General features: G+C 43.7%; 1 protein-coding gene across 1 annotated transcript; it reads right to left on the bottom strand.

Moving 5' to 3' along the window:
• Window positions 1-50: 50 nt before the first annotated feature.
• PHAX (phosphorylated adaptor for RNA export) lies at window positions 51-26,673 on the bottom strand. Its single transcript, XM_005557655.4, has 5 exons — window positions 26,565-26,673; window positions 23,603-24,216; window positions 18,903-19,023; window positions 10,779-10,862; window positions 51-2,377 (listed from the first exon to the last, which is right to left on the bottom strand). The coding sequence occupies exons 1-5, from the start codon at window positions 26,658-26,660 to the stop codon at window positions 2,108-2,110; spliced, it is 1,185 nt and encodes a 394-aa protein (XP_005557712.2). The 5' UTR covers window positions 26,661-26,673; the 3' UTR covers window positions 51-2,107.
• Between the last annotated feature and the right edge of the window lie 1,111 nt (window positions 26,674-27,784).

Genomic DNA, 27,784 nt, shown 5'->3' with positions numbered 1-27,784 from the left:
ATTTTATGAAAAAACATTCAAGATTTAAAATTATAATCACTTGAAGCTCATTAAGGACTGCCAAAAATCTAATTTTATTTTTGCATTCTTTATAAATAAAAAGCAACCGATAACCACTTTCCTCTTAGATCCAACTTCAATGACCATATTCTCAGAACTACCGAAAGACTTCAAGTACATTGTCTGAAGGAATAGTTTATAATTGCTGAATTTTACATTTTTGCTTAACAAACAAAATTTCTGCTTAATATATCAAGCATATTTTTGCTTAATATATTTTTGTAAACTACAGTTAACTCTTGGAATGTCTAAACTACCTTTATTTTCTTCATTAATGAGTAATTTAAAACTTCATGCACATGTAATATTTCATTATTATTATTACTGAGACAAAGTCTTGCTTTGTCGCCCAGGCTTGAGTGCAGTGGCATGATCTCGACTCACTGCAACCTCTGCCTCCCAGGTTCAAGCGATTTTCCTGCCTCAGCCTCCCAAGTAGCTGGATTACAGGCATGCACCACCATGCCTGGCTAATTTTTTATATTTTTAGTTGAGATGGGGTTTCACCATGTTGGCCAGGCTGGTTTTCAACTCCTGACCTCAAATGATCCACCCATCTCAGCCTCCCAAAGTGCTGGGATTACAGGCATGAGCCACTGTGCCGGCATATGTAACATTTGAAATACCTAACTTCCTTAACATAAGGTAAAACAGTCTTAGGCATGCTGCCACTGGGAATGTTTGTTTTTCTTTTTCTTTTTTAAACTAGAGACAGGGTCTCACGATGTTGCCCAGGTTGGTCTTGAACTCGTGGGCTCAAGCAATCTTCCTCTCTTGGCCTCCCAAAGTGTTGGGATTACAGGTGTGTGTCACCACGCCCAGCTTGAAAATTTTTTTAAAGTATGTAGTAATACACAGGAGTAGATCACATTTAGTATATAACCAAGTTAATTAAGAAGTCAAAAAACATGTTAAATTTAAGAATAAGGCTGGGTGCAGTGGCTCATGCCTGTAATCCCAGCACTTTGGGAGGCAGAGGTGGGCAGACCACTTGAGGCCAGGAGTTCAAGACCAGCCTGGACAACATGGCGTAACAGTCTTTACTAAAAATACAAAAATTAGCTGGGCGTGGTGGTGCACACCTGTGATCCCAGCTACTCAGGAAGCTGAGGCACATGATCACTTGAACCTGGGAAATGGCAGCTGCAATAAGCCGAGATCGTGCCACTGCACTCTAGCCTGGGCGACAGACTGAGACTCTTAAAAATTTCTGACATTTATTTACTTCTGGACAAACAAATGAGTGGGACGAATCATCAGCATACACCTCTTAACTGTATCTTTTTTTTTTTTGAGACGGAGTCTCGCTCTGTCGCCCAGGCTGGAGTGCAGTGGTGCAATCTCAGTTCACTGCAACCTCTGCCTCCCGGGTTCAGGTGATTCTCCTGCCTCAGCCTCCCCACTAGCTCGGATTATAGGCATGCATAACCACGCCTGGCTAGTTTTTATATTTTTAGTAGAAACAAAGTTTCACCATGTTGGCCTGGCTGGTCTCAAACTCCTGACCGCAAGTGATCCGCCTGCCTCAGCCACCCAAAGTGCTGGAATTACAAGCGTGAGTCACCGTGCCTGGCCAATGTTAGTTTTTATCCTTAAAATTGCCTGAGTTCTTAGAACACAGAAAAAACAAATTTGAATGCATTTGTAACAGCTTAATAATTTATATGTCCCATTATGATTTTAGTGGAATGTTTTAAAGTCAAAGCATAATTCACTGCAAAGATAAACTTGAAAAAGCAAACTTTCGAATAGTATGTTATGACCTAGACAAAACTGATTATCAACTAGTAATACTCACAATTAGCACGTGCAACAGAATGAGAAATTAAATCCTGTGCTATATACTCTTAAGTATTGTCAGACATGAGATATCCTTAAATGTTCTATCAATTGCATTCCTTTCTGCACATACACCATTTTAAACAAAACAATTGTCTTTCCTCCAGATTCTCATGTTTATCAGTGCAAAACATTGCAATCTCAGTAAAAATGGTTTATTACAATGTTATTTTAGAAAGGCTTAGTCCTCAAACTGTCAAAAATGTACTTAAAAAATGTCCAAATCATGAGAATGATCAACTTCAATGGCTTCCTCTGCATCCAACTTGGCTTCTCCATGTCCTTCCTGTGACTCATCAAGAGAGGCCAAGGCCTCATTTGTATCACTTGCAAAAGTTTCTCGTGATGTATCATCATCCTCTTGAAAATTTAGACTTTTAATAGCTTGTTTCATCTTTTTTCCCAACACTTGTGTTCTCCTCTTCCTAGCAGCTTTTTTATTTTCGTATTCCTTTTGGTTTTCAATGTAGAAAATGTCCTGTAATAAAGGAACAACTTTAGTAAGCAAGAACTACCACGTATTAAAAGTTTATTCCATGCCTGTCCCTTTAAAATCATTATCTCCATTTCTTACCAAAAATTAGCAAATATCATTAGGCTCCTTATTAAGATGGAGTTCAAGATATTAAGTAAGTACTCACTGCAAGTAAAGGTTGAACTGATTTAAACCCAGCCTAGTGCTAGGTTTAGGGCCCATGCTTATTCTACCATAACGTATCATCTCTACAGTTAAAAATTTCCTAAATGAAGGCTGGGCATGGTGGCTTATGCCTATAATCCCAGCACTTTGGGAGGCGGAGGTGGGTGGTTCACTTGAGGTCAGGAGTTGCAGACCAGCCTGGCCAACATGGTGAAACCCTGTCTGTACTAAAAATACAAAAATTAGCCAGGTGTGGTGGCATACATCTGTAGTCCCAGCTACTAGGGAGGCTGAGGAAGGAGGATCATTTGAACCCAGGAGACAGAGGTTGCAGTGAGCCGAGATTGTGCCACTGCACTCCAGCCTGGGTGGCAGAGCAAGACTGTCTCAAAAAAAAAAAAAAGACCCAAACCAAAACAACAAAGTTTTGGAGCATTTTGGATTTCTAGATTAGGGATCATCAAACTGTACTAAAACAAAGAAGGTTCAAAGCTTTAAAAAAGAAACTGGTGTTGGCAGGACACACTTCTGGGACCCTATTATCTTCTGGGCAGGGATTCCTAAAAGCTGCAGCCAAGCCAGTGCCTCTAATATTCTTAACGAATATAAATCCCAATGCCTTTTTGTTTATAAAAAGCACTATGGAAGATGGTGGGAAAAAGGAGACCCTCTCCTAAAATGTATGCTGAATAGTTATAAGCAGCACACAGAATTAACAGAGGAAGGTGTAAAGATCTTTGAAATGAAGGGGTAAGGAAAACTTCAGAATATGAGTGTTTTGATGAAGAGAAATAATAAAAGTATTTGCTAAAAAGGAGGAACTGAGGATGGAGAAGGAGGGTACATATGTGAGAAAAGACAAAGGTAAACTCAGAAGATAATGAGGCTCGCTACCAGTTATCAAGTGAGTACTTTTATGTACCAGGCATTTTGCTAAGGACTTTACACACACATTAACTCATTTCATCCTCACAAAAGCCTTACGAGGTAGTTATACTATCTTTGTTTTCAGATGTGGAAAATGAGGCACAAAATTACAGAGCTAACATGTGAAAGTATGAAGTCTGAACTCATATAAGATTTCTCTAATATTCTTCTTCTTAAAAGTTTTTGATAGAGATGGGGCCTTGCTCTGTCACCCAAGCTGGAGTGGAGTGGTATAATTAAACCTCACTGCAGCCTCGAATTCCTGGACTAAAGCAATCATCCTGCCTCAGCATCCCAAGTAGCTGGTGATTTCTCCCACATTCTTGTTTTTTTTTTTTTCTTCTTTTTTTTGAGACAGAGTCTGGCTCTGTTGCCCAGGCTGGAGGGTAGCGGTGCAATCTCGGCTCACTGCAATCTCTGCTTTCAGGGTTCAAGCAATTCTCATGCCTCGGCCTCCCGAGTAGCTGGAACTACAGGCGTGAGCTACCACACCCAACTAAATTTTGTATTTTTAGTAGAGATGGGGTTTCTCCATGTTGCCCAGGCTGGTCTCCAACTCCTGGCCTCAAGCGATCCACCTGCCTTGGCCTCCCAAAGTGCTGGGATTTACAGGGGTGAGCCACTGCACCCAGCCCAATATTCTTAAAATCCATTATACTGACTTCACAAAAGTGTGATGATTTGCAATTTTTTCCAAGAGTTCAATTACCTTTAATTCAAAGACTATGAAGAAGCCACAAGTAGAAGCATTTTCATTTTATATGGAAGCACATCCAAGCATCTTGCTAAGAATTCTAAGTAGTATAATGCTTGGTAACAACGAATAAATTTTATGAAGCTGTCCTTTTCTCTCCAAACATGGCAAGCCTTACTAAAAAGAAACTTTGGCCAAGTGCGGTAGCTCATGCTTGTAATCCTAGCACTTTAGGAGGCCGAGGTGGTCAGATCACTTGAGGTCAGGAGTTTGAGACCAGACTAGCCAATATGGTAAAATTCCATCTCTACTTTAAAAAAAAAAAATACAAAAATTAGGCTGGGCGTGCTGGCTCATGCCTGTAATCCCAGCACTTTGGAAGGCCGAGGCAGGTGGATCACGAGGTCCGGAGATCGAGACCATCCTGGGCAACATGGTGAAACCCCATCTCTACTAAAATACAAAAAATCAGCTGGGCGTGGTGGTGCGAGCCTGTAATCCCAGCTACTAGGGAGGCTGAGGCAGGGGAATCGCTTGAATGTGGGAGGCAGAGGTTGCAGTGAGCCAAGATCGCACCACTGCACTCCAGCCTGGGCGACAGAGCTAGGAGACTCCATCTCAAAAATTAAAAGAAAAAACAATAAACAAAATAAAAAGAAACTTTATTCCCATGCGTTATGAATTTAATAGAACAAAGTGGGAAATGGTTCCCAAAATGTTGTTGCAATACGTTAGTATCTTTTTATTTTTTTAGACGGAGTCTCGCTCTGTTGCCCAGGCTGGAGTGCAGTGGCACAATCTTGGCTCACTGCAAGCTCCACCTCCTGGGTTCACACCATTCTTCTGCCTCAGCCTCCTGAGTAGCTGGGACTACAGGCGCCTGCCACTACAACTGGCTAACTTTTTGTATTTTTAGTAGAGACGGGGTTTCACTGTGTTAGCCTGGATGGTCTCGATCTCCTGACCTCGTGATCTGCCCAACTCAGCCTCCCAAAGTGCTGGGATTACAGGCGTGAGCCACCATGCCTGGCAATTGTTAATATCTTTATCACAAAGGCAGGCAGGTAATTTGAGGGAAAATTTTCCCCTTCCCATCCATATCTATATATACTTTACTCTCCAAGTTAAGGAAGTTAAGGATCTAACTCTAGTGTTTTAGCTAAGCTTTTTTTTTTTTTTTTTTTTGAACAAAGTAAATAAAGTTTTAACTATTGCTTTTTCCCTTCAGAAAACTTTATATTTTTTAAAACAAAACTTAATTGTGAGGTCATGTACCCAAATGGAATTTTAAAACAGGAAAACAAATCCATTCAGTCAAGTTCTGGCTTCTAAGTTCTACATACGGTGACTGTTAGCAACACAGCAATGAAAAGAATAATTGTAACATCATCATTTGGGTAGCATCTGAAATAAATTATGTATAATAAAATTGTATTGGTCAGGCATGGTGGCTCACACCTGTAATCCCAGGCCTTTGGGAGGCCCAGGCAGGAGGACTGCTTAAGGCCAGGTGTTTGAGACTAGACTGATCAATACAGAAAGACCCTGTCTCTACAAAACATTTAAAAAAGCCGAGAGTGATGGCATGTGCCTGTAGTCCCAGCTACTTGGGAGGGTGAGGCAAGAGGGTCACTTGAGCCCTGGAGTTTGAGGCTACAGTGAGCTATGATAGTGCCACTGGACTCCTGTGTGAGTGAGAGCAGGAGATCTATCTCTTCAAAACAAAACTGCCGGGTACACTGGCTCACACCTGCAATCCCAGCACTTTGAGAGGCCAAGGCATGAACATCATTTGAGCCCCAGAGTTCAAGACCACCCTGAGCAACACGGCGTGAGACCTGGGTGACAGAGTGAAACAGTCTCTTTTTAAAAAGAATTTTTTGACCAGGCGCAGTGGCTCACGCCTGTAATCCCAGCACTTTGGGAGGCCAAGGAGGGTGGATCACCTGAAGTCAGGAATTTGGGACAAGCCTGGCCAACATGGTGAAACCCCGTCTCTACTAAAAATACAAAAATTAGCCGGGTGTGGTGATACGCCTGTAATCTCAGCTACTCGAGAGGCTGAGGTGACAAAACTGCTTGAACCTGGGAGGCGGAGGACGCAGTGCGCCAAGATCGTGCCATTGCACTTCATTCAGCCTAGGGGACAGAGTGAGACTCCGTCTTGCTGAGGCAGGAGAATGGCGTGAACCCGGGAGGCAGAGCTTGCAGTGAGCTGAGATCCGGCCACTGCACTCCAGCCTGGGAGGCAGAGCGAGACTCCATCTCAACAAACAAACAAACAAACAAACAAACAAAAGAATGTCCTTGTAAATCAATATGTCCCTATTATTAGATATTCCAAATGTTTCTATATTTTCTTATTATAATGCAAAGTTTCTGGCAGTTTAACATAAAAACTTTCTAGCATTAAAATCCTTTCCCTAAATGAGCTGGAATTACTGAATTACAAAGACATAATACAGTGAAAGTAACTCCAGCATGGGTTTGGAGTCAGAGTGGTCTGTGTGATCTCAGGCATATAATTTTGATTATTCTTCATTTGCATAACAAAGTAACACCCACAGTGATACAATGTGAAGATTAAGTTACATAATATTAATCTCTGGTCCAGTGGGAGGAAATCAATAAATGTTACAGTATTTCTTCTCTCCTGCCTGAGAATATGGTTTGTCCAAGGTTTAGTTACTTAGAAGGTATCTTTTAAGTACATACTTTTGTCAAGAATTATTTTGGGTGAGGGGAGAGAACATTAGAGTATAATCTTTGCTACCACTCAACAGTTGTGTTCCTAAGGAAACTTACATTGTCACAAATCATGTTACTGAAACAGTTGTTACAATGAAATGAAAAAAGTAGTTACTATACTAGAGATTTTAGATTTGCAGTAACAGTAACATCTCCTATAGGAATGTCAACATAGCAGACTCTTTTAAAGTGACTGTTAAGTGAACAGCCAGAAAACTTAAGGAAAAAGAACACTGAGCAGATGCAAAATACAATTACCTGGACCAGCTCAAGGTAAGTGGCTTTATCTGTCATCATTAGCATTACAGTCAGTATGGCTAAAAGACACATTCTTATTAATCTTTATCACCATTGTTATCGTAAGGAAAACACAGAGCTACTCAAATACAACAGCTGCATTAGATGTGTACCACCTCTTTCCTATGCAAGAGGTTAGTTCTCAATCTTTAGTATTTGAATAAATGCTAAGTACAAATTATGTTCTCTGATTAACAAATTAAAATATGTCTATAAAAGACATTCCCAATAACACAAAAATGACTTAAAATACTAAAGAGTCTCTGGGCATGGTGGCTCATGCCTGTAATCCCAGCACTTTGGGAGGCCAAAGCGGGTGGATCACGAGGTCAGGAGATCGAGACCATCCTGGCTAACACGGTGAAACCCCATTTCTACTAAAAATAAAAAAATTAGCTGGGCGTGGTGGTGGGTGCCTGTAGTCCCAGCTACACAGGAGGCTGAGGCAGGAGAATGGTGTGAACCCAGGAGGCGGAGCTTGCAGTGAGCTGAGATCGTGCAACTGCACTCCAGCCTCAGCGACAGAGCGAAACTCTGTCTTGGGGGGAAAAAACCCCCAAAAAACTAGAGAGTCTACACCTTCCAGTTTATAATACTGGAGACAGAAGAATGAATTAAACAAAGCCAGGAGGAGACAATCACCAGAATATAATAAAGTAACCAAATATTCTGTAAGATAACCACCTGTAACTCTTCTTCCTTTTTTTTTTAAAAAGACAGAGTCTTGCTCTGTCACCCAGGCTGGAGTGCAGTGGTGTGATCTCAGCTCACTGCAACCTCCACCTCCCAGGTTCAAGTGATTGTCCTGCGTTAGCCTCCCTAGTAGGGACTACAGGCGTCCGCCACCATGCCTGGTTAATTTTTGTATTTTGAGTAGAGTCAGGGTTTCACCATGTTGGCCTGGCTGGTCTTGAAATCCTGAACTCAAGTGATCTGCCCACCTCGGCCTCCCAAAGTGCTGGAATTACAAACATGAGCCACCATGCCTGACCTCACCATCTTTAACTTTTTTTTTTTTTTTTTTGAGACGGAGTCTCACTCTGTCGCCCAGGCCGGAGTGCAGTGGCCGGATCTCAGGTCACTGCAAGCTCTGCCTCCCGGGTTTACGCCATTCTCCTGCCTCAGTCCCGAGTAGCTGGGACTACAGGCGCCCGCCACCTTGCCCGGCTAGTTTTTTTGTATTTTTTTAGTAGAGATGGGGTTTCACCATGTTAGCCAGGATGGTCTCGATCTCCTGACCTCTTGATCTGCCCGTCTCAGCCTTCCAAAGTGCTGGGATTACAGGCTTGAGCCACTGCGACCGGCCTTAACTCTTTAAAAGGTCTAAATCATGAAGGAAAATGTGGGGTTAAAAAGAATAAAGGAGGGCCAGGCGAGGTGGCTAACACCTGTAATTCCAGCACTTTGGGAGGCCAAGGTGGGAGGACTGCTTGAGCCCAGGAGTTGAAGACCAGCCTGGCCAACATGGTGAAACTCCGTCTCTACAAAAAATACAAAAATTAGCTGGCCATAGTGGTGCGTGCCTGTAGTCCCAGCTAATTGGGAAGCTGAGGGTCATCTAAGACCAGGGAGGTCAAGACTGCAGTGAGCCGTGATGATGCACTCCAGCTCGGGCAACAGAGTAAGACTTTGTCTCAAAAAAATAAAATAAAATAAAATAATTAAAAATATATAATAAAGGAGATTTAACAAATGGAATATGGAAACCTAGACTGTATCCTGCTTAGGAGGAAGGTATGTAAAATATATTCTTTTTTTTTTTTTTTTTTTTTTGAGACGGAGTCTCGCTCTGTCTCCCAGGCTGGAGTGCAGTGGCCGGATCTCAGCTCACTGCAAGCTCCGCCTCCTGGGTTTATGCCATTCTCCTGCCTCAGCCTCCACTACAGGCGCCCGCCACCTCGCCCGGCTAGTTTTTTGTATTTTTTTAGTAGAGACGGAGTTTCACCGGGTTAGCCAGGATGGTCTCGATCTCCTGACTTCGTGATCCGCCTGTCTCGGCCTCCCAAAGTGCTGGGATTACAGGCTTGAGCCACCGCGCCTGGCCGTAAAATATATTCTTGGTACAAATTACGAAATTGGAATAAGGCCTAGATATTGAATATTATGAAACTGTTTTTATTTCTCTTAGGAGTGATAACGGGTCTTGCGGTTATGTAGGGTATTGTCATTACTGGGACATACTTTTTTTTTTTTTGGTGGGAGATAGCACCACGCTGAAGTGCTAACTGTACTACTCACTCCAGACTCACTGCCTGCCCTTACGCTTGTTCAAATAATTAGAGCTAAGCATTTGATGCTTGTTATTTATTTCCACATGGAACAGAAAAAGACTGTATAGGCCAGGCGTAGTGGCTCATGCCTATAATCCCAACACTATGGGAGGCTGAGGTGGGTGGATCACTAGAGCCTAGAGTTCCAGACCAGCCTGGGCAACATCTCTACAAAAAAATACAAAAATTAGCTGGGTGTGGTGGCGCATACCTGTACTCCCAGTTACTCTGGAGGCTGAGGTGGGAGGACCATTTGAGCCCAGGAGGCAGAGGTTGCGCAGTGAACAGAAATTGTGCCACTGCACTCCAGCCTGGGCAACAGAGCTAGATTCTTAGACCCTGTCTCAAAGGATTAAATAAATAAATAAATAAATAAATAAATAAAGTGTATAGGTAAAGTAAGAACGGTTCATGCCTGTAATTGCAGCACTTTGGGAGATTGGGGCAGGAGGATTACTTGAGCTGAGATGTACAAGACCAGCCTGGGCAACATACCGAGACCCTGTATCTACAAAAAATAAAAAGCTGGCTGGGCGCCTGTAATCCCAGCACTTTGGGAGGCCCAGATGGGCAGATTGCTTGAGGTCAGGAGTTTGAGACCAGCCTGGCCAACATGGTGAAACTCCGTCTCTACTAAAAATATAAAAATCAGGCCGGGCGCGGTGGCTCAAGCCTGTAATCCCAGCACTTTGGGAGGCCGAGACGGGCGGATCACGAGGTCAGGAGATCGAGACCATCCTGGCTAACACAGTGAAACCCCGTCTCTACTAAAAAATACGAAAAACTAGCCGGGCGAGGTGGCGGGCGCCTGTAGTCCCAGCTACTCCGGAGGCTGAGGCAGGAGAATGGCATAAACCCAGGAGGCGGAGCTTGCAGTGAGCTGAGATCCGGCCACTGCACTCCAGCCTGGGCGACAGAGCCAGACTCCATCTCAAAAAAAAAAAAAAAAAAAAAAATATATATATATATATATAAAAATCAGCCAGGCATAGTGGCATGTGCTTGTAATCCCAGCTACCTGGGAGGCTGAGGCACGAGAATCACTTGAACCCAGAAGGCAGAGGTTGCAGGGTGCTGAGATCACGCCACTGCACTCCAGCCTGGGCGAAAGAGTGAGACTCCACCTCAAAAAAAAATAAAAAAAAATAAAATAAAAGGCACAAATGTTCCTTAGAATAAGACAGTAACAAAATCAGTCCACTGAAGGCACAGCAGGTAATGGATATTCATAGAAAATGAAGCTAGAGGGTGAGTTACAAGTCAAATTATGATGGAGTTTAAGAGGTGAGGACATTATTATTACCTTAATTTGTTCCTCGCTGATACTAGGAGTGTTTTTCAAGAGATTCAGAAAAACTCCACCTGGTGTTCTTCTTCGACTACCATTCTACAAAAAGGAACAGAAAAGTTAAAGTGCATATACTCTTCCCATAAATGGTCAAGGCATCTTTTAACAGGGACACAATTCAGGAGATAGAAGGAATACCAGATCTGAAGTCCAGTCCTGATTCTGACTCTTATGAAATAGATAACACCAGTAAATTACCGAAATATGAGTTTCAGTTTCTTCATCTATAAAACGAAGGCCAAAGGTCTTTGGTCTTTTTTAACTCTGAAATTCTGTGATTTAAAAAATCTATATGGTAACAAAGAAAAATAGGCCACTCAGCTCAAATGACCTAACAAATCACTGGATTTTCTGTTTTTATCTGCCAGCTGCTTAAGTCAGTAAATTTTTTTTTTTTTTTTTTTTTTTGAGACGGAGTTTCACTCTTTTGCTCAGGCTAGAGTGAAATGGCGTGATCTTGGCTCACTGTAGCCTCTGCCTCTCCCGCGGGGTTCAAGTGATTCTCCTGCCTCAGCCTCCTGAGTAGCTGGGATTACAGGTACTCACGACCATGACTGGAGAATTTTTGTATTTTTAGTAGAAACAGAAATTGCCATGTTGGCCAGCCTGGTCTCGAACTCCTGACCTCAGGTGATCTGCCCGCCTTGGCCTCCCAAAGTGCTAGCATTACAGTTGCGAGCCACCGCATCCACCATGAATATTCTATTAGATGTTAAAACACATCATAAACCCTGTATAATTAAAACTGTATGGTAACAAAATAAATCTAGAATGATCAGTGAAGCAAAACAGAAAATCCAGGAAAAAAGGCCAAATATATATTGGTATTTAGTCTATGATATAGGTACTATCTTAAATTGGAGAAGATAAACGTATTATTTATTTTATAGTATGGAAGCTGACACAAGGCAGAGTGTTGCCTTGTTCGACCTCAGTTAAGCATGTGCATGTTGGACAACTCAAATTTTTTTAGAAACTGCACGTCTGTGAACGACTGTGAAACCACTAGCATTAATTTTGAGGTTAATAACTTTTTACCAAGTAGGCAAATTTGAAAATATAAAATCTACAAATAATGAAGATCAACTGAGCACGTATGTGTATATACACACACGTATGTGTATATGTGTAATACAAATTATGATATAACCATTCACTGGAATGCTAGCAACTGCAAAAAAGAATGGAGGGGCTCTCTTTATATACTTCATAACATTTCTAAGATACATTAAGTTAAAAAAGCAAGGGTATAGAATAGTGTGTATAGTATATGACCACCTGTGTAAAAAAAAAAAGTGTGTTGGAGCCACGCGCAGTGGCTCACGCCTGTCATCCCAGCACTTTGGGAGGCCAAGGTGGGCAGATTATGAGGTCAGGAGTTTGAGACCAGCCTGACTATCATGGTGAAACCCCATCTCTACTAAAAATATAAAAATTAGCTGGCCATGGTGGCGCGTGCCTGTAATCCCAGCTACTTAGAAGGCTGAGGCAGGAGAATTGCTTGAACCCGGGAGGCAGAGGTTGCAGTGAGCCGAGATCGCACCACTGCACTCCAGCCTGGGTGACAGAGCGAGACTCCATCTCAAAAAAATAATAATGTGTGTTGGGGAGGAGTCTGAGTGGCTTGAGGATACATGTGGTCGGGTAGCCTCTCACTACATACCTTTTACTCTTCTGATTTTTTACTGTGATAATAAACACATGACAAAAATTTTTACTGTCTTCACAATTTTTAAGTGTACAGTTCAGCAGTAAAGTATATTTACACTGTTATAAAATGATCTCCAAAACTGTTTCATCGGCCGGGCGCGGTGGCTCAAGCCTGTAACCCCAGCACTTTGGGAGGCCGAGACGGGCGGATCACTAGGTCAGGAGGTCGAGACCATCCTGGCTAACACGGTGAAACCCCGCCTCTACCAAAAAACACACAAAAAAAACCTAGCCAGACGAGGTGGCGGGCGCCTGTAGTCCCAGCTACTCGGGAGGCTGAGGCAGGAGAATGGCGTAAACCCGGGAGGCGGAGCTTGCAGTGAGCTGAGATCCGGCCACTGCAGTCCAGCCTGGGCGACAGAGCCAGACTCCGTCTCAAAAAAAAAAAAAAAAAACAAAAAAAACAAAACTGTTTCATCTTGCAAATCTGACACTCTGTACACATCAATTTTCCTTAGCCTCCTCCCTTCAGCCCTTGATACTCTTTCTTATGTTTTATCATGTGAACTGGTTGCCATTCAAACAATTGAATTTTTAAAAATAAGGAAATAGGTACATATACACACGTGTGGCCGGGCGCAGTGGCTCGTGGGTTGGGGGGCCAAGACGGGTGGATCACTTGAGGTCAGGAGTTTGAGACCAGCCTGGCCAACAGGGTGAAACCCTGTTTCTACTAAAAATACAAAATTAGCTGGGCATGGTAGGATATGCCTGTAATCCCAGCTACTAAGAAGGTTGAGGCAGAATTGCTTGAACCTGGGAGGCAGAGGTTGCAGTGAGCTGAGATGGCACCACTGCATTCCACCCTGGATGACAGAGCAAGACTCTGTCTAAAAAAAAAACAAAAACCAAAAAACAAAAACCAAAAAACTCACACACATATTTTTGTAGGAGTTTGAGACCAACCTGGGCAACATGGTAAAACCTCATCTCTACAAAATATACAAAAATTAGCTGGGCATGGTGGCTCAAGCCTACAGTCCCAGCTACTTGGAAGGCTGAGGTGGGAGGACTGCTTGAGTCAGGGAGGTTGAGGCTGCAGTGACCTGATTGTGCCACTGCACTCCAGCGTGGATGACAGAGGGAGACCCTGTATCAAAAAGAAAAAAAAAAGAAAGAAAAAAGAAAAAAAACCACCCATAATCCCACTACCCATAGGTAATCACTGTAACATTTTGACACATAATCTTTTTACTTTTATTTGACACAGTCTCACTCCGTCACCCAGGCTGAAGTGAAGTGGTGTGATCATACCTCACTGCAGCTTGACCTCCTGGGCTGAAGGGATCTTCCCACCTCCTTAGCCTCCCGAGTAGCTGGGACTACAAGCACTTGCCACAACATCCAGCTAATTTTTGTATTTTTTTGTAGTGATTAGGTTTCACCATGTCACCCAGGCTGGTCTCAGAATTATAGGTGTGAGCCACCACACCTGGACATCTTTTTACTTTTTTGTATGCCACATACATTTGTAACCCAACCCAAATGGGATTCTGTTATATAAATTGGTTTGTTTATTTATTTATTTATTTATTTTTGAGACAGAGTTATGTTCTTGTTGCCCGGGCTAGAATGCAGTGGCACATTTCTGCTCACTGTAACCTCTACCTCTCTGGTTCAAGCGATGCTCCTGCCTCAGCCTCCCGAGCAGCTGGAATTACAGGCATGTGCCACCACATCAGGCTAATTTTGTATTTTTAGTAGAGATGGGGTTTCACCTTGTTGGCCAGGCTCGTCTTGAACTCCTGACCTCAGGTGATATGCCCGTCTCAGCCTCCCAAAGCGAGTAAGCCACTGCGCCTGGCCAATTGGTTTGTAATCTGTGTCTTTTCATTTAACAATCCATTATACACAGCCTTCCATGTTCATGTTAAATAGACTTTTGAGACTCTGGAGCTAATGTGAATTTTTGGACATTGCTCTTTAAACTGGCTAAAAACCTTGGAGTAATCCTTGACTCTTCCTTTTCTTACATCCTGCATCTAATCCACTAGGAAATTCTGTTGGCTGTATCTTCCACATATACTCAGAATCTGACCACTTTTCCTTCACCCCAGTGCTACCATGCTGGTCAGACCCACCTGGAATGGCATTTCCTGCTTCTACTCTTATCCCTCAAAACAGCAGCTGAAAGGAAATGCATTTCTTTTTCTTTTTTTTTGAGACTGAGTTTCACTCTTGTTGCCCAGGCTGGAGTGCAATGGCGTGATCTCGGTTCATGGCAACCTCCACCTCCTGGGTTCAAACGATTCTCCTGCCTCAGCCTCGTGAGTAGCTGGGATTACAGGAATACACCACCATGCCCGGCTAATTTTTGTGTATTTTTAATAGAGATGGGGTTTCGCTATGTTGGTCAGGCTGGTCTCGAACTCCCAACCTCAAGTGATCCGCCCGCCTCAGCCTCCCAAAGTGTTGGGATTACAGGTATAAACCACCACGCCCGGCCTAGGAAATGCATTTCTTATCATTCAAAACCCTCTATGGACTATCTCATTTAAAGTAAAAGGCAAATTCCTTAAGATGGCAAACAAGTTCCCACTAGACCTGGCCCAATTACCTCTCTAACCTTATAACCCAACTCACTCTCTCATGCACTCTGCTCCTGCCACACTGGCCCCTTGTTCAGACAGGAACTAGGTAGAGATTAGGGTGGAAAGAGCAGCCTTGCCAAGTTCAGGGTAAGAGCCTGTCTTTAAAATTTTGTCCATTATGGATTTTTTGCATTAATTTTGATTTTTGAAATTGGTACATTCAAATATTATTTGTTTTGATTACTGAGTTTTTAAGGCACTCTCAAATTTTGCACCTAAAGCAAGTAAATTGTTCACTTCACCCCAGTTCTGGCCTTGCTGGGCACCCTTCACTTCTACAATGGGTGTTACTTCTACTTGGTCTATTCTTTTTTTTTTTTGAGACGGAGTCTCGCTGTGTCTCCCAGGCTGGAGTGCAGTGGCGTGATCTCGGCTCACTGCAAGCTCCGCCTCCCGGGTTCACGCCATTCTCTCGCCTCAGCCTCCCAAGTAGCTGAGACTACAGGCGCCCGCCACCACACCCGGCTAGTTTTTTGTATTTTTAGTAGAGACAGGGTTTCACCATGTTAGCCAGGATAGTCTCGATCTCCTGACCTCGTGATCCACCCGCCTCGGCCTCCCAAAGTGCTGGGATTACAGGCTTGAGCCACCGCGCCCGGCCTCTACTTGGTCTATTCTTCCAGCAGTAGTCACTGCTTCACCTCAAGTCTTCGTTCAAATGGCGCATTCTTAATAACATCTACCCAGACCACTCTAGTTTAACTGCAACGTCCCCCTCTCCACTACTCCCTATAGCTCCATCTGATTTCTTTCTTTTACCATAGGATGTATCACTTTTTATTTTTTTTGAGACAGGGTCTCGCTCTGTCACCCAAGCTAGAGTGTAGTGGTATGATTACGGTTCATTGCAGCCTTGACCTCCCAAGTTCAAGTGATCCTCTCACCTCAGCCTCCTGGATAGCTGGGACTAAACACATGTGCTACCAAGCCCAGCTAATATATATATATATATATATATATATATATATATATATATATATATATATATATATATATGTATGTTCATTTTTTTTTTTTTTTTTTTTTTAGAAACAGGATTTCACCGTGTTGCCCAGGCTGGTCTCGAACTCCTGTACTCAAGCCATCTACCCTCCTCGGCCTCCCAAAGTGCTGGGATTACAGGTGTGTCCAGTCAATGTATCAGTTTTTAATGTACTTGAAGTTATACTTATTGTTTATAGACTGTCTTCCTCTCCCCCAACCACACCATAAGCTCCTTCCTCTAGAACAGTGCCTGGCATGTAGAAAGCACTAAATTCAAGGACAGAATGTATCCAAAGAAGTAAATTTGGGGGCCAGACATAGTGGCTCACACCTGTAATCCTAGCACTTTGGGAGACCGAGGCTGGCAGATTGCTTGAGCTCACAAGTTCAAAACCAGCCTGGGCAACATGATGAAACTCCGTCTCTATTAAAAACACAAAAAAATTAGCCAAGCACAGTGGCATGCACCTGCAATCCGAGCTACTCAGAGGCTGAAGTGGGGGATGGCTTGAGCCTGGGAGGGGGAGGTTACAGTGAGCTAAGATCACACCACTGCACTCCAGCTTAGGCAACAGAGCCAGACTGTGTCTCAAAAAATAAAATAAAATAAAGTAAATTTGAACTTGCATCTTCCCAATATTCAGTAAATCTGCATTAGCTCATTGGAATATAAAGTTTTATTACTACAGTATTAAAATATTGATGAAATCTGTAACTGTGTTTAACTGAATGAAAATTGAAGTACTTTTAACAATGACACAAATAGGGATGGCAGTGCATTCGTGATTATTATAATTTGTTTTGTTGCTAACTTCTGTTTTGACTCCTGTAATTTATGTTCATAGGCTATTTCCTTAGCCAATGCTATCAATCTTAACTGGGTTTTCTTTCTCCCCATGTTTAAAGCACAATATTGATCTACTCCCTTGTGATGTCATTATACTATTCAGACTTAACCAGTAAAAAAAACAAGGAAGTCATTCAAACCTTCATCCTCACCCGGTGGTGAAAGCTGAATTAAATGAGATGTGCCAAACCCTTCTACAACTGCCAGTGCTCGTGATCTGGCCTAGGCAGAGCAGCTCTTTCTGTCATTCTGAAACAGTTAAGTGCTTCTCAAACTTTTCTCCCATTATTGCTCCAGGACCCTTTTTAGACTTCCCCCAGCTTTCATTCCTACACCCAGGAAATTTTAATACACACAAAAATACTGTGTACCTATTTGTGCTTTCCTGTGTGCTCATACAACAAAAGTGTTGGCCGGGCGCAGTGGCTCAAGCCTGTAATCCTAGCACTTTGGGAGGCTGAGGCGGGTGGATTGCCTGAGCTCAGGAGTTCTCAACCAGCCTAGGCAACATGGTGAAAACCTGCCTCTATTAAAATACAAAAATTAGCCAAGCGTGGTGGTAGATGCCTGTAGTCCTAGCCACTCGGGAGGCTGAGGCAGGGGAATTGCTTGAATCCAGAGGCGGAGGTTGCAGTGAGCTGAGATCGCACCACTGCACTCCAGCCTGGTTGACAGAGTGAGACCCCGTCTCAAAAAACAAACAAAAAAAGTTATTTTTTTGCTCTCTTTTTCAAGAACGCATGAATTAAGTGAACCAAAAAGAATACTTCTGTTTACCATTGCTAAAGTGCTGGACACCGTGGTCAGTACTTTACGTGCATCATCTCCTCTACTCCTTACAAAGTAGGACTAATCTCCATTTTACAGCTAAGGAGACTGAGGCTCCAGGGAGTCAAACAACTTAGCCAAATTTCAATTAATATGCTGAAAATCTAGAAGTAAAAAAGGGTACCTAAACTCTAAAACCCATATTCTCAATATCTGAGCTCCTAGGCTCCCCTAGACTCTATTGTCTTAAAATTTCAACCCCTTGGCCGGGTGCAGTGGTTCACGCCTATAATCCCAGCACTTTGGGAGGCCGAGGTGGGTGGATTACCTGAGGTTAGGAGTTTCAGACCAGCCTGGCCAACATGGTGAAACCCCATCTCTACTAAAAATACAAATATTAGCCAGGTGTGGTGGTGCACGCCTGTGATCTCAGCTACTTGGGAGGTTGAGGCAGGGGAATCGCTTGAACCCGGGAGGCGGAGGTTTCAGTAAGCCAAGATTGAACCACTGCACTCCAGTCTGGGCGACAGAGCAAGACTCCTTCTCAAAAAAAAAAAAAAAAAAAATTAATTAAAACAAAATTCAACCCCTACCTTTAACGAATCATGTAAGAAATGTTTTGGTGACTATACAGTAACAGGCTACAATTTATCTGTTTTCTTTTGTCAGGAAAGTATAATTAATACAGTCTATAACTGTATTAATTTTTTTTTTCCAGACGGAGTTTTGCTTCTTTGCCCAGGCTTGAGTGCAAGGGTACCATCTTAGCTCACCGCAACCTCTGGCCTCCCGGATTCAAGTGATTCTCCTGCCTCAGCCTCCTGAGTAGCTGGGAGTATAGGCATACGCCACCATGCTTGGCTAATTTTGTATTTTTAGTAGAGACAGGGTTTCTCCATGTTGGTCAGGCTGGTCTCGGAACTCCCAAACTCAGGTGATAGGCCCACCTCAACCTCCCAAAGTGCTGAGATTACAGGCGTGAGCCACTGCGCCCAGCCACTGATTTTTTTTTTTAAACCCAGTCTTCACTGTTGATAATAGTTTAAAAACCTCAAACATACTGTAAGAAGGCATGATAAATCAGAGATCCAACAAAGACCAAGTTAAATTTGTAATCAAAAACAAAAACAAAACCACAGGAGAAACAATACAAAAACAAAAACGGTTAAGCAGTCTTACCATTATAAAGAGACCACCATTTTGTTCAACTTCAGCAGTTTCCATCAGAAGTTCAATTGCCTTTTTGTTCCCAATAATCCTCACTACTCGAGCTATCAGGTCTTTCTTTGGTTCCTGTAACCTGATGAGAAACAAATAAGTAAAATTAACCTCTGTTTGTTGTACAAAGTTGAAGAAATCTACCTGAGTCTCCAGCTTAGTCCCCAGCTAGAATAAAATCTGATTCCAGCAACACCTGGTTTCCTAAATCTTCAATATTTAATCTTGGAATCACTGACATGTAAACATTCCTAATCTTTGGTCACAGGAGATGGTAACCTCAAGTTTCCATCTAAACTCTCATATTTGGCTTCTTTATTTGCCATACTGTATTGCAGTATATTTCAAAATGCACATACAGCACGACGAATGCAGGCCTGAATGCAAAAGAAGATAAAGCCAGTCCACTATTGTCAAAATAAATGACAGACATATACGCTTTCAATTATTATGCCTAAAAGCTAAGGCTCTCTAACTCCAGAGATGGCTGGAGCTTTACAATGGAATAGGACCTTTCCCTCATAGACTCCCTGCCTCAGAACAAAAAATAGAAATAGCTAATATTTACTGATGGCTCATTATTATTACAGTAAGCATAATCCTAAGAACCTTACATGCACTATGCCAGTTGATTCTCTCAAGAATGTACAAGATACCGGCCAGGCACCGTGGCTCACGCCTGTAGTCCCAGCACTTTGGGAGGCCGAGCTGGGCAGATATCTGAGGTGAGGAGTTCGAGACCAGCCTGACCAACATGGAGTAACCCCGTCTCCACTAAAAATACAAAAAAAGTAGCCAGGCCTGGTGGCGCATGCCTGTAATCCCAGCTACTCGGGAGGCTGAGGCAGAATTGCTTGAACCTGGGAGGCAGAGGTTGCGGTGAGCTGAGATCGCGCCATTGCACTCCAGCCTGGGGAACAAGAGCAAAACTCCATCTCGGAAAAAAAAAAAAAAGAATGTACATTTTCATTTTGTCATTGAGATTTTAGAAACATAGGTAGCCTAAGTAATTCTTCCAGTGTCAAAGCTCACACTCTCAACAGATCAAGAATTCAGCTGGGTGCCATGGCTCATGCCTGTAATCCCAGCACTTTGGGAGGCTGAGGTGGGCAGATCACCTGAGGTCGGGAGTTTGAGAGAACAGCCTAACGTGGAGAAACCCTGTCTCTACAAAAAATACAAAATTAGCTGGGTGCGGTGGCGCATGCCTGTAATCCCAGCTACTCAGGAGGCTGAGGCAGGAGAACTGCTTGAACCCTGAGGCAGAGGTTGCAGTGAGTTGAGATTGCACCACTGCGCTCCAGCCCGGGCAACAAGAGCGAAACTCCGTCTCAAAAAAAAAAAAAAAAAAAAAAGAATTCAGACTTGGCATCCTTTGTTTCTTCTCAACGGGAGGCAGTGTATTTTTGTGGAAAGAGAGATAGACACTAGGAACATGAGGATCAGGGTTTAGTTCCAGGTCTAATATTAATCTGTAAAATGAAGGTTTTGGTTTACAACATCTCTAAGTTCCTTTCCAGCACTCAAATTCCAAACTTCCCCAGTATTTTAAAAATCAAGTACTGGTGTTCAGATAGGTTTGCCTGGAAAGTAAATACTTGTTTTCCTACCAGTTGCATTACTCTTGAACCATACCTGTTTTCAAATTTGTGACACTGTTCATTAGTGATTTAGAGCTAATGAAAATGTTAATTCAAAATCTGAACTTGGTAAAAATACATGAATTGTAAATTTACCATACACCAAGCAATTCTACTTCTGGACATTTACCCAAAAGAAATGAAAATATGGCCAGGCGAGGTGGCTCATGCCTGCAATCCCAACACTTTGGGAGGCTGAAGAGGGTGGATCATCTGAGGTTACAAGTTTGAGACCAGCCTGGTCAACATGGTGAAACCCTGTCTCTACTAAAATACAAAAAAAAAAAAAAAAAAAAAAAAATTAGCTGGGCGTGGTGCACACGCCTCTAATCCCAGCTACTAGGGAGGCTGAGGCAGGAGAATTGGTTGAACCCAGGAGGTGGAGGTTGCAGTGAGCTGAGATCGTGCCACTGCACTCCAACCTGGGCGACAGAGTGAGACTCCATCTAAAACAAAACAAAACAAAGATATGAAAATATATGTTTAAAGATCTGGATGTGAAGGTTCATAACAGCATTATTCATAATAGCCAAAAAGTAGAATAATCAATATGAATATATGCATATATACACACACAATAAAAATGTATTGACTCCTGCTACACCACGGATCAATCTCAAAAACATAACACTGGCCAGTCACAGTGGCTCACGCCTCTAATCCCACCACTTTGGGAGGCTGAGGTGGGCGGATGACCTGAGGTCTGCAGTTTGAGACCAGCCTGGCCAACATGTCAAAACCCTGTCTCTACTAAGAAATATAAAAATTAGCTGGGTGTTGTAGCACATGCCTGTAATCCCAGCTACTCACGAGGCTGAGGCACAAGAATTGCTTGAACCCGGGAGGCGGAGGTTGCAGTGAGCTGAGATCATGACACTGCACTCCAGCCTGGGCAACAGTGTGACACTCTGTCTCAAATAAACAAACCACACACACACACACACACAACAAAAAAACAAAAACATAACATCAGGTGACAGAAGCAAAGCACGAGATTACATACTACATGACACCATTTATATGAAATACCAGAAAAGGCAAATTTATACAGATAGAAAGTAGATTAGCAGTTATCTGGGATGAGAACAGGGATTAACTGTAAATTGGCATGGGGACATAAGGGATCTTACTGGGTGACGGAAATGTTTCAAAGGTGATGGTTATACAACTTGATATGTTTCCTAAAAAAATTAACACTAGAAATGGGTGAATATTATTATCTGTAAATTATACCTCAAAGTTAAGAAAAAAGGGATAATTTCTTGAAAACACTAAACAAACAAAAACAACTCATGATTTAAAAAGATATGCTTTATTTAAAAAGCTCTATGGCACTAAATGCAACGAGTTGTTTAACAGTTCATAAAAGTCTGCAAAATTATTCTATCAGGCTTGTTCAAATTTAAGAAAATACAGCTGGTGTGCAGCTCATGCCTGTAATCCCAGCACTCTGGGAGGCCAAGGCAGGCAAATCACTTGAAGCCAGGAGTTCAAGACCAGCCCGGCCAACATACTGAAACCCCATCTCTACTAAAAACACAAAAAACAAAAACAAAACAAAACAAAAAAAAGTATTTGAATGTGGTGGTGAATGCCTATAATCCAGGTTACCCAGGTGGCTGAGACACGAGAATTGCTTGAACTCGGGAGGGGAGGTTGCAGTGAGCCAAGATAACACCACTGCACTCCAGCCTGGGTGACAGAACAAGACTGTCTAAAAAAACAAACCAAAAAAACAAACTGAAAAATACAATACAAATGTATTCATATAACCAAATTACCCCAGTTCCTTAAAGAAAAAGCCTCAAAAAAAGTCAGGCACAGTGGCTCATACCTATAATCCCAGCAATCTGGAAAGCTGAAGCAGGATTGCTTGAGCCCAGGAGTTCAGCTTCAGTGAGCTATGATTGTGCTACTGCACTCCAGTTGAGTGACCAGAGCAAGATCGTCTCTTAAAAAACAAAAACAAAAAAATCTGCGGACAGCGCAGTGGCTCATGCATATAATCCCAGCACTTTGGGAGACCAATGTGGGAGGACTGCTTGCACCCAGGAGTTTGACACCAGCCTGGGCAACATAGTGAAACTCCTAATTTTTTTTTTTTTTTTTTGAGATGGAGTCTAGCTCTGTTGCCTACCCTGGAGTGCAGTAACACAATCTCGACTCACTGCAACCTCTGCCTCTCAGGTTCAAGCAATTCTCCTGCCTCAGCCTCCCAAGTAGCTGGGATTATAGGTGTCCACCACCATGCCCAGCTAATTTTTGTATTTTTAGTAGAGACGGGGTTTCACTGTTTTGGCCAGGCTGGTCTCAAACTCCTGACCTCATGATCCACCCACCTTGGCCTCCCAAAGTGCTGGGATTACAAGCGTGAGGCACCGTGCCTGGCCATCTTTTTTTTTTTTTTTTTTTTTAAATTAGCCAGGCATCATGGCCTGAGTCTGTAGTCCCAGCTACTTAGGAAGCTGAGGTGGAAGAATCCCTTCAGCCCAAGAATTCTAGGCTCCAGTGAGGTGTGATTGTAGCACTGCACTCCAGCCTGGGCAACAGAGTGAGATCCTCTCCCCTCCAAAAAAAAATAAATTAGGCCAGCTCTTGGCTCACGCCTGTAATCCCAGCACTTTGAGAGGCGAAGGCGGGTGGATCCCTTGAGCTCTGGAGTTTGAGAGTAGCTTGGACAGCATGGTAAGACCCTGTCTCTACTAAAAATACAAAGAATAGTTGGGTGTGGGGGTGCGTGTCTGTGGTCCCAGCTATTCAGGAGGCTGAGGTGGGAGAATCCCTTGAGCCAGGAGGCGGAGGTTGCAGTGAGCAACTAACTGCACTCCAGCATGGGTGACAGAGCAAGACGCTGTCTCAAAAAAAACAAAAAGAAAAAAGAAAAAAGGAAAAAGAAAAAGAAAAAAAAAATCTCAAAAAAAAAAAAAAAAAGAGGGGAACATATCATTAAAGTATTTGGCATTTATTTCCTGTAAATAGAAGCCATCTGGTCAAGTACTTATTTGTAATTCAAATGTTCACCTGAATGAAATTTCATCAGCCACTTTCTCTTGAGAATCTTCCTCTGTGATCTCATATCGACCTTTATAGTTCATTTCTGGTCTGTTCCCCAGCCTGTCTTTGACAGGTCGTTTCCTTTTGAGATGACCTTGCCCATTTTCCTCTTCCTTTGATCCCATTTTTTTGCCACCGTGCATATATTCATCTAGTTCCTTGTCTAGATCTTTTGTATGCTCTTGAGATTCCCTCCTAAGTTTCTTAGCAAGCAAATAATTGTAGGTCTCGGATTGCCTGCTTCTGTCAATAGTGCCCTCCATTCCCAAGATACCAAGTTCAGTGGCCACTGCATCTTGATTCTGTTCCTGCAGCACAGCACCCCATATGTTGTTAATCTTCTTTCCTCCAGCAACAGGTGGTTTCTGACTGCTCTGGCCAAACTGAAAAGGCTCTGGTTTGGGAGGAGGGTTAAAACATTTCTGTCGTTTGCGTTTCCAAAGACAGCTATCATCATCTGAATCAGAAAAACTCTCTTCACTTGAATCCACGCTTTCAACAGCTCGATAATGTGATACTGGCGCACATGTCGTTGCTGTGTTCTGGAAGGCCCTCGTAGCACTGTCGCCACCTAGCACTTTCTGCAAGTGAAAAGAAACACAATCCATTTCACAAAACACATAAACTCCACCTACCTAATTTTTAAAAATTTAGAGATTCAACTGCGCCATTCCAAAAGGAACTGATCTTCAAAGACAAGTCTGAGACCAATCAAATCCTTACTTTTCTAAGTTCCACATGGAATTCGCCAATTTAAAAGCCACAAATTCTTATCTTTACAACTAATGCAGCACTTTGTTCTAAGATATCCTTTTACTATATTACCAAAGTTCTTGTCACCTTTAAAAGATTTCAAACTTTTCAGTTATTGTCAGAATGTTTTAAAATGACATACATAATAATTGTTACTTTTTTTTTTTTGAGACAAAGTTTTGTTCTGTGGCCCAGGCTGGAGTGCAGTGGAGCAATCATGGCTCACCGCAGCCTCAACCTCCCAGGTTCAAGCAATCCTCCTACCTCAGCCTCCTGAGGGACCCTCACCATAACCAGCTAATTTTTTTTTTTTTGCATTTTTTGTAGAGATGGGGTTCTGCCATATTGCCTAGGCTGGGCATGATTTTTTTTTTTTTTTTTTTAGAGGGAGTCTCGCACTGTCACCCAGGCTGGAGTGCAGTGGTGCGATCTTGGCTCACTGCAAGCTTTGTCTCCCGGGTTCAGGCCATTCTCCTGCCTCAGCCTCCCAAGTAGCTGGGACTACAGGCGCCTGCCACCACGCCCGGCTAATTTTTTTGTATTTTTAGTAGAGACGGGGTTTCACTGTGTTAGCCAGGATGGTCTCAATCTCCTGACCTCGTGATCCACCTGCCTCGGCCTCCCAAAGTGCTGGGATTACGGGCGTGAGCCACCGCACCCGGCCTGGGCATATTTTTAAAACCCCACAGTCCACAGCATTAAGTTTATTTACCAAGTCATGGGTCAATTTATGTAAAAACAACCTGAGATTGAAAAACAAAATATCTTGGTACTAATTTCCTAAACATTTATATGCAAAAGCAAGTATTTGTATTTGTTAAAACTCCTACTACGCTGGAAACGCAAGTAGGGAGGATCTATCTCCCACTATCTTCAAATAATGATCAGAGATAACACTTTTCAGGCATTACCGCGCACTGTATGCTCCATAGAATCCTTGCAATAACCCTATCAGTGGAACATCATGCCAATTCCATAGATGGAGACAAAAAGCAGTTAGGCTAAATAAACCTGCTGTAGGTCACACATCGGTGGCCCCAGGATCTGAACACAGGCAATCTGGCACCAAAGCCCCCTCAAAGAGGTTGCTACCTACTAAGGCAGTCAAGACAAATTACCGTTTAGAAAGCAGGGAAGCTGGGCCCGGCGCGGTGGCTCGCGCCTCTAATCACAGCACTTCGGGAGGCCGAGGCAGGTGGATCACTTGAGGTCAGGAGTTCAAGACCAGCCTGGCCAACATGGAGAATCCCCGTCTCTAATAAAAATACAAAAAGCTAGGCTGGGCGCGGTGGCTCACGCCTGTAATTCCAGCACTTCAGGAGCCCAAGGCGGGTGGATCACTTCAGGCGGGAGTTCGAGACCAGCCTGGCCAACATGGTGAAACTCCGTGTCTACCAAAAATATAAAAATTAGCCGGGCGTGGCCGCAGGCCCCTGTAATCCCAGCTACTCGGGAGGCTGAGGCAGGAGAATCGCTTGCACCCGGGAGGCGGAGGTTGCAGTGAGCCAAGACTGCGCCACTACACTCCAGCCTGGGTGACAGAGTGAGACTCTGTCTTAAAACAACAAACAAAACCAGAGAAGCTACCACAAAAACCTAGTGCCATGGTACCGCATGACAAAGCTAGGTTCGGTGGAAACAAGGAAAACCAGCTCTTTAAGTGAACTCTGATAAACTTCATTCCTGGGCCTCAGTCTCTGTCTCAGGGAGAAAAGGAGCACCACAGGCTGTTTCAGGCCAATGTCCCCAGATGCTACACATCTGGCAAAATCTGCCCCTTAATGGTCACCTAGCGGCGCTGGAGTGGGGAAGCCCTAAGTTTAGAAAAAAACAAAGAGCGGTAGGTGGAGGTGAGACCGCCAAGAGACAGCCGCCAAGCCAGCCTCCAGGAGGCGCCAGGGCTCGCGCGCCCGGCCTCGCAGGGAGCCGCCAGGTTGGGGCTCGCACGCCCAGCCGCTGCCGCCGCCTCCGCCCCTCGCTGCCGGCCCCTGCAGCCCGGGCTCCGTGAGCCCGCCCGGGGGACGCCTGCTCGCCCTTTCTGCCGCCACTGACCGAGCAGCCCGGTCCGGACCGGGCTCCTAGCTCTCACCCCTCACCCTCACCGCTGCCTGCGCGCTTTCCGCGGCCCAGGCTCGGCGCGCCCAGCCACGATAACGCACCCTCCTTTCACACTCACCGGCAATTGCAGCGTCCTGTCGCTGGGTGCGACCGTCATGTCGGAATCCGAGTCGGAAAGCTGCCCATCTTCCATGTCGCCAACCTCCAACGCCATCTTCCTGCCCTGCGATGAGCTGCGCGGCGGAGGGTCAGGAGAGCACTTCCGGCGGTGCGGCCGGAAGGCCCGGCGGCGCGCCTGTTTGGGCGCCCCCGCACGGAGGCCAGCATGTTGCAGCGGCTTGAGGCGTAGCCATTGCGTTTCAACTACCGCGGGAAAATGAATCCCTTGTTCCCCCAACACTTTTCTTTCGAACTTTATTTTCGTGCAAACAAAAATATGTCACGAATCGCGGTCGTCTGGGATTCCCCCCTTGGCCGTACATCCTTCGCCTGTATGCTCTGGACAAGCCTCCTTGCTTCCATTCTTGCTCCTCCGCTACCCACTCTACATATTGCTTCCAGGGAAGCCTTTCAAGCGGTATAGTCCGCCCTCTGTATCCACTCCCTATCCACAGATGCCAAACCTGCGGATGGGAAGGACGCACTGTGCACCACCACATAATATAAGGGGGCTCGAGCATGGCCTATGTTGGTATCTGTGGGGGTCCTGAAAACAATGACCGGCAGATACCGAGGGACGATTGTACCTTAGCTGGAATCTTCCAAGTGCACCCCTCCTCAAAACAAGGACTGAGTTCTCAGCATGGTGTTTGAAATGTTTGTTTTTCGGTGTCATAAAGAAATAGCACTTGAACATAAATTTAATTTATTGAGTAAGGCCATTTTTACTTTCTGCAGAAAGGGTACGCCCACCAGCAGTTTTGCCAGGAGAGTACACTGAACAAAGGAGACAGGGTCATTTGTAAGCTGAGGCGTTTACCTTACTGCTGTGGCTGGTTTTTATTGGCTGGAACAGGACCTCACATTTTGTATTCCTCGGGATTGGCTAGCAACTTGGAACTTTTTAAAAGAGGCAAAGGTAGAGGAGAACAAAGGAAGGAAGAAGTACCTTGTGGAATGTGGAGAAAGACAAAAACACTTTTAAATAAGGAAGAGGAACAGGCTATGACCTAATGCTTGCTTGGACTAGTATAAGCATGCCAGGGCAAATATTTAGGCTAAATTGTGGGAGATAAGAACATAAAGTACATTTATTTTATTATAGCTAGCAGATATTTAAGAATGTTAGCACAGGTCTTTGAATAAATTTTGCTTTTAAGAGAGGTTACTATTTATTCC

This window comes from Macaca fascicularis, chromosome 6 (genome assembly GCF_037993035.2).
Source record: "Macaca fascicularis isolate 582-1 chromosome 6, T2T-MFA8v1.1".
NCBI classification, from domain to species: Eukaryota; Metazoa; Chordata; class Mammalia; order Primates; family Cercopithecidae; genus Macaca; species Macaca fascicularis.
This window is presented reverse-complemented; position numbering and strand designations above follow the sequence as displayed.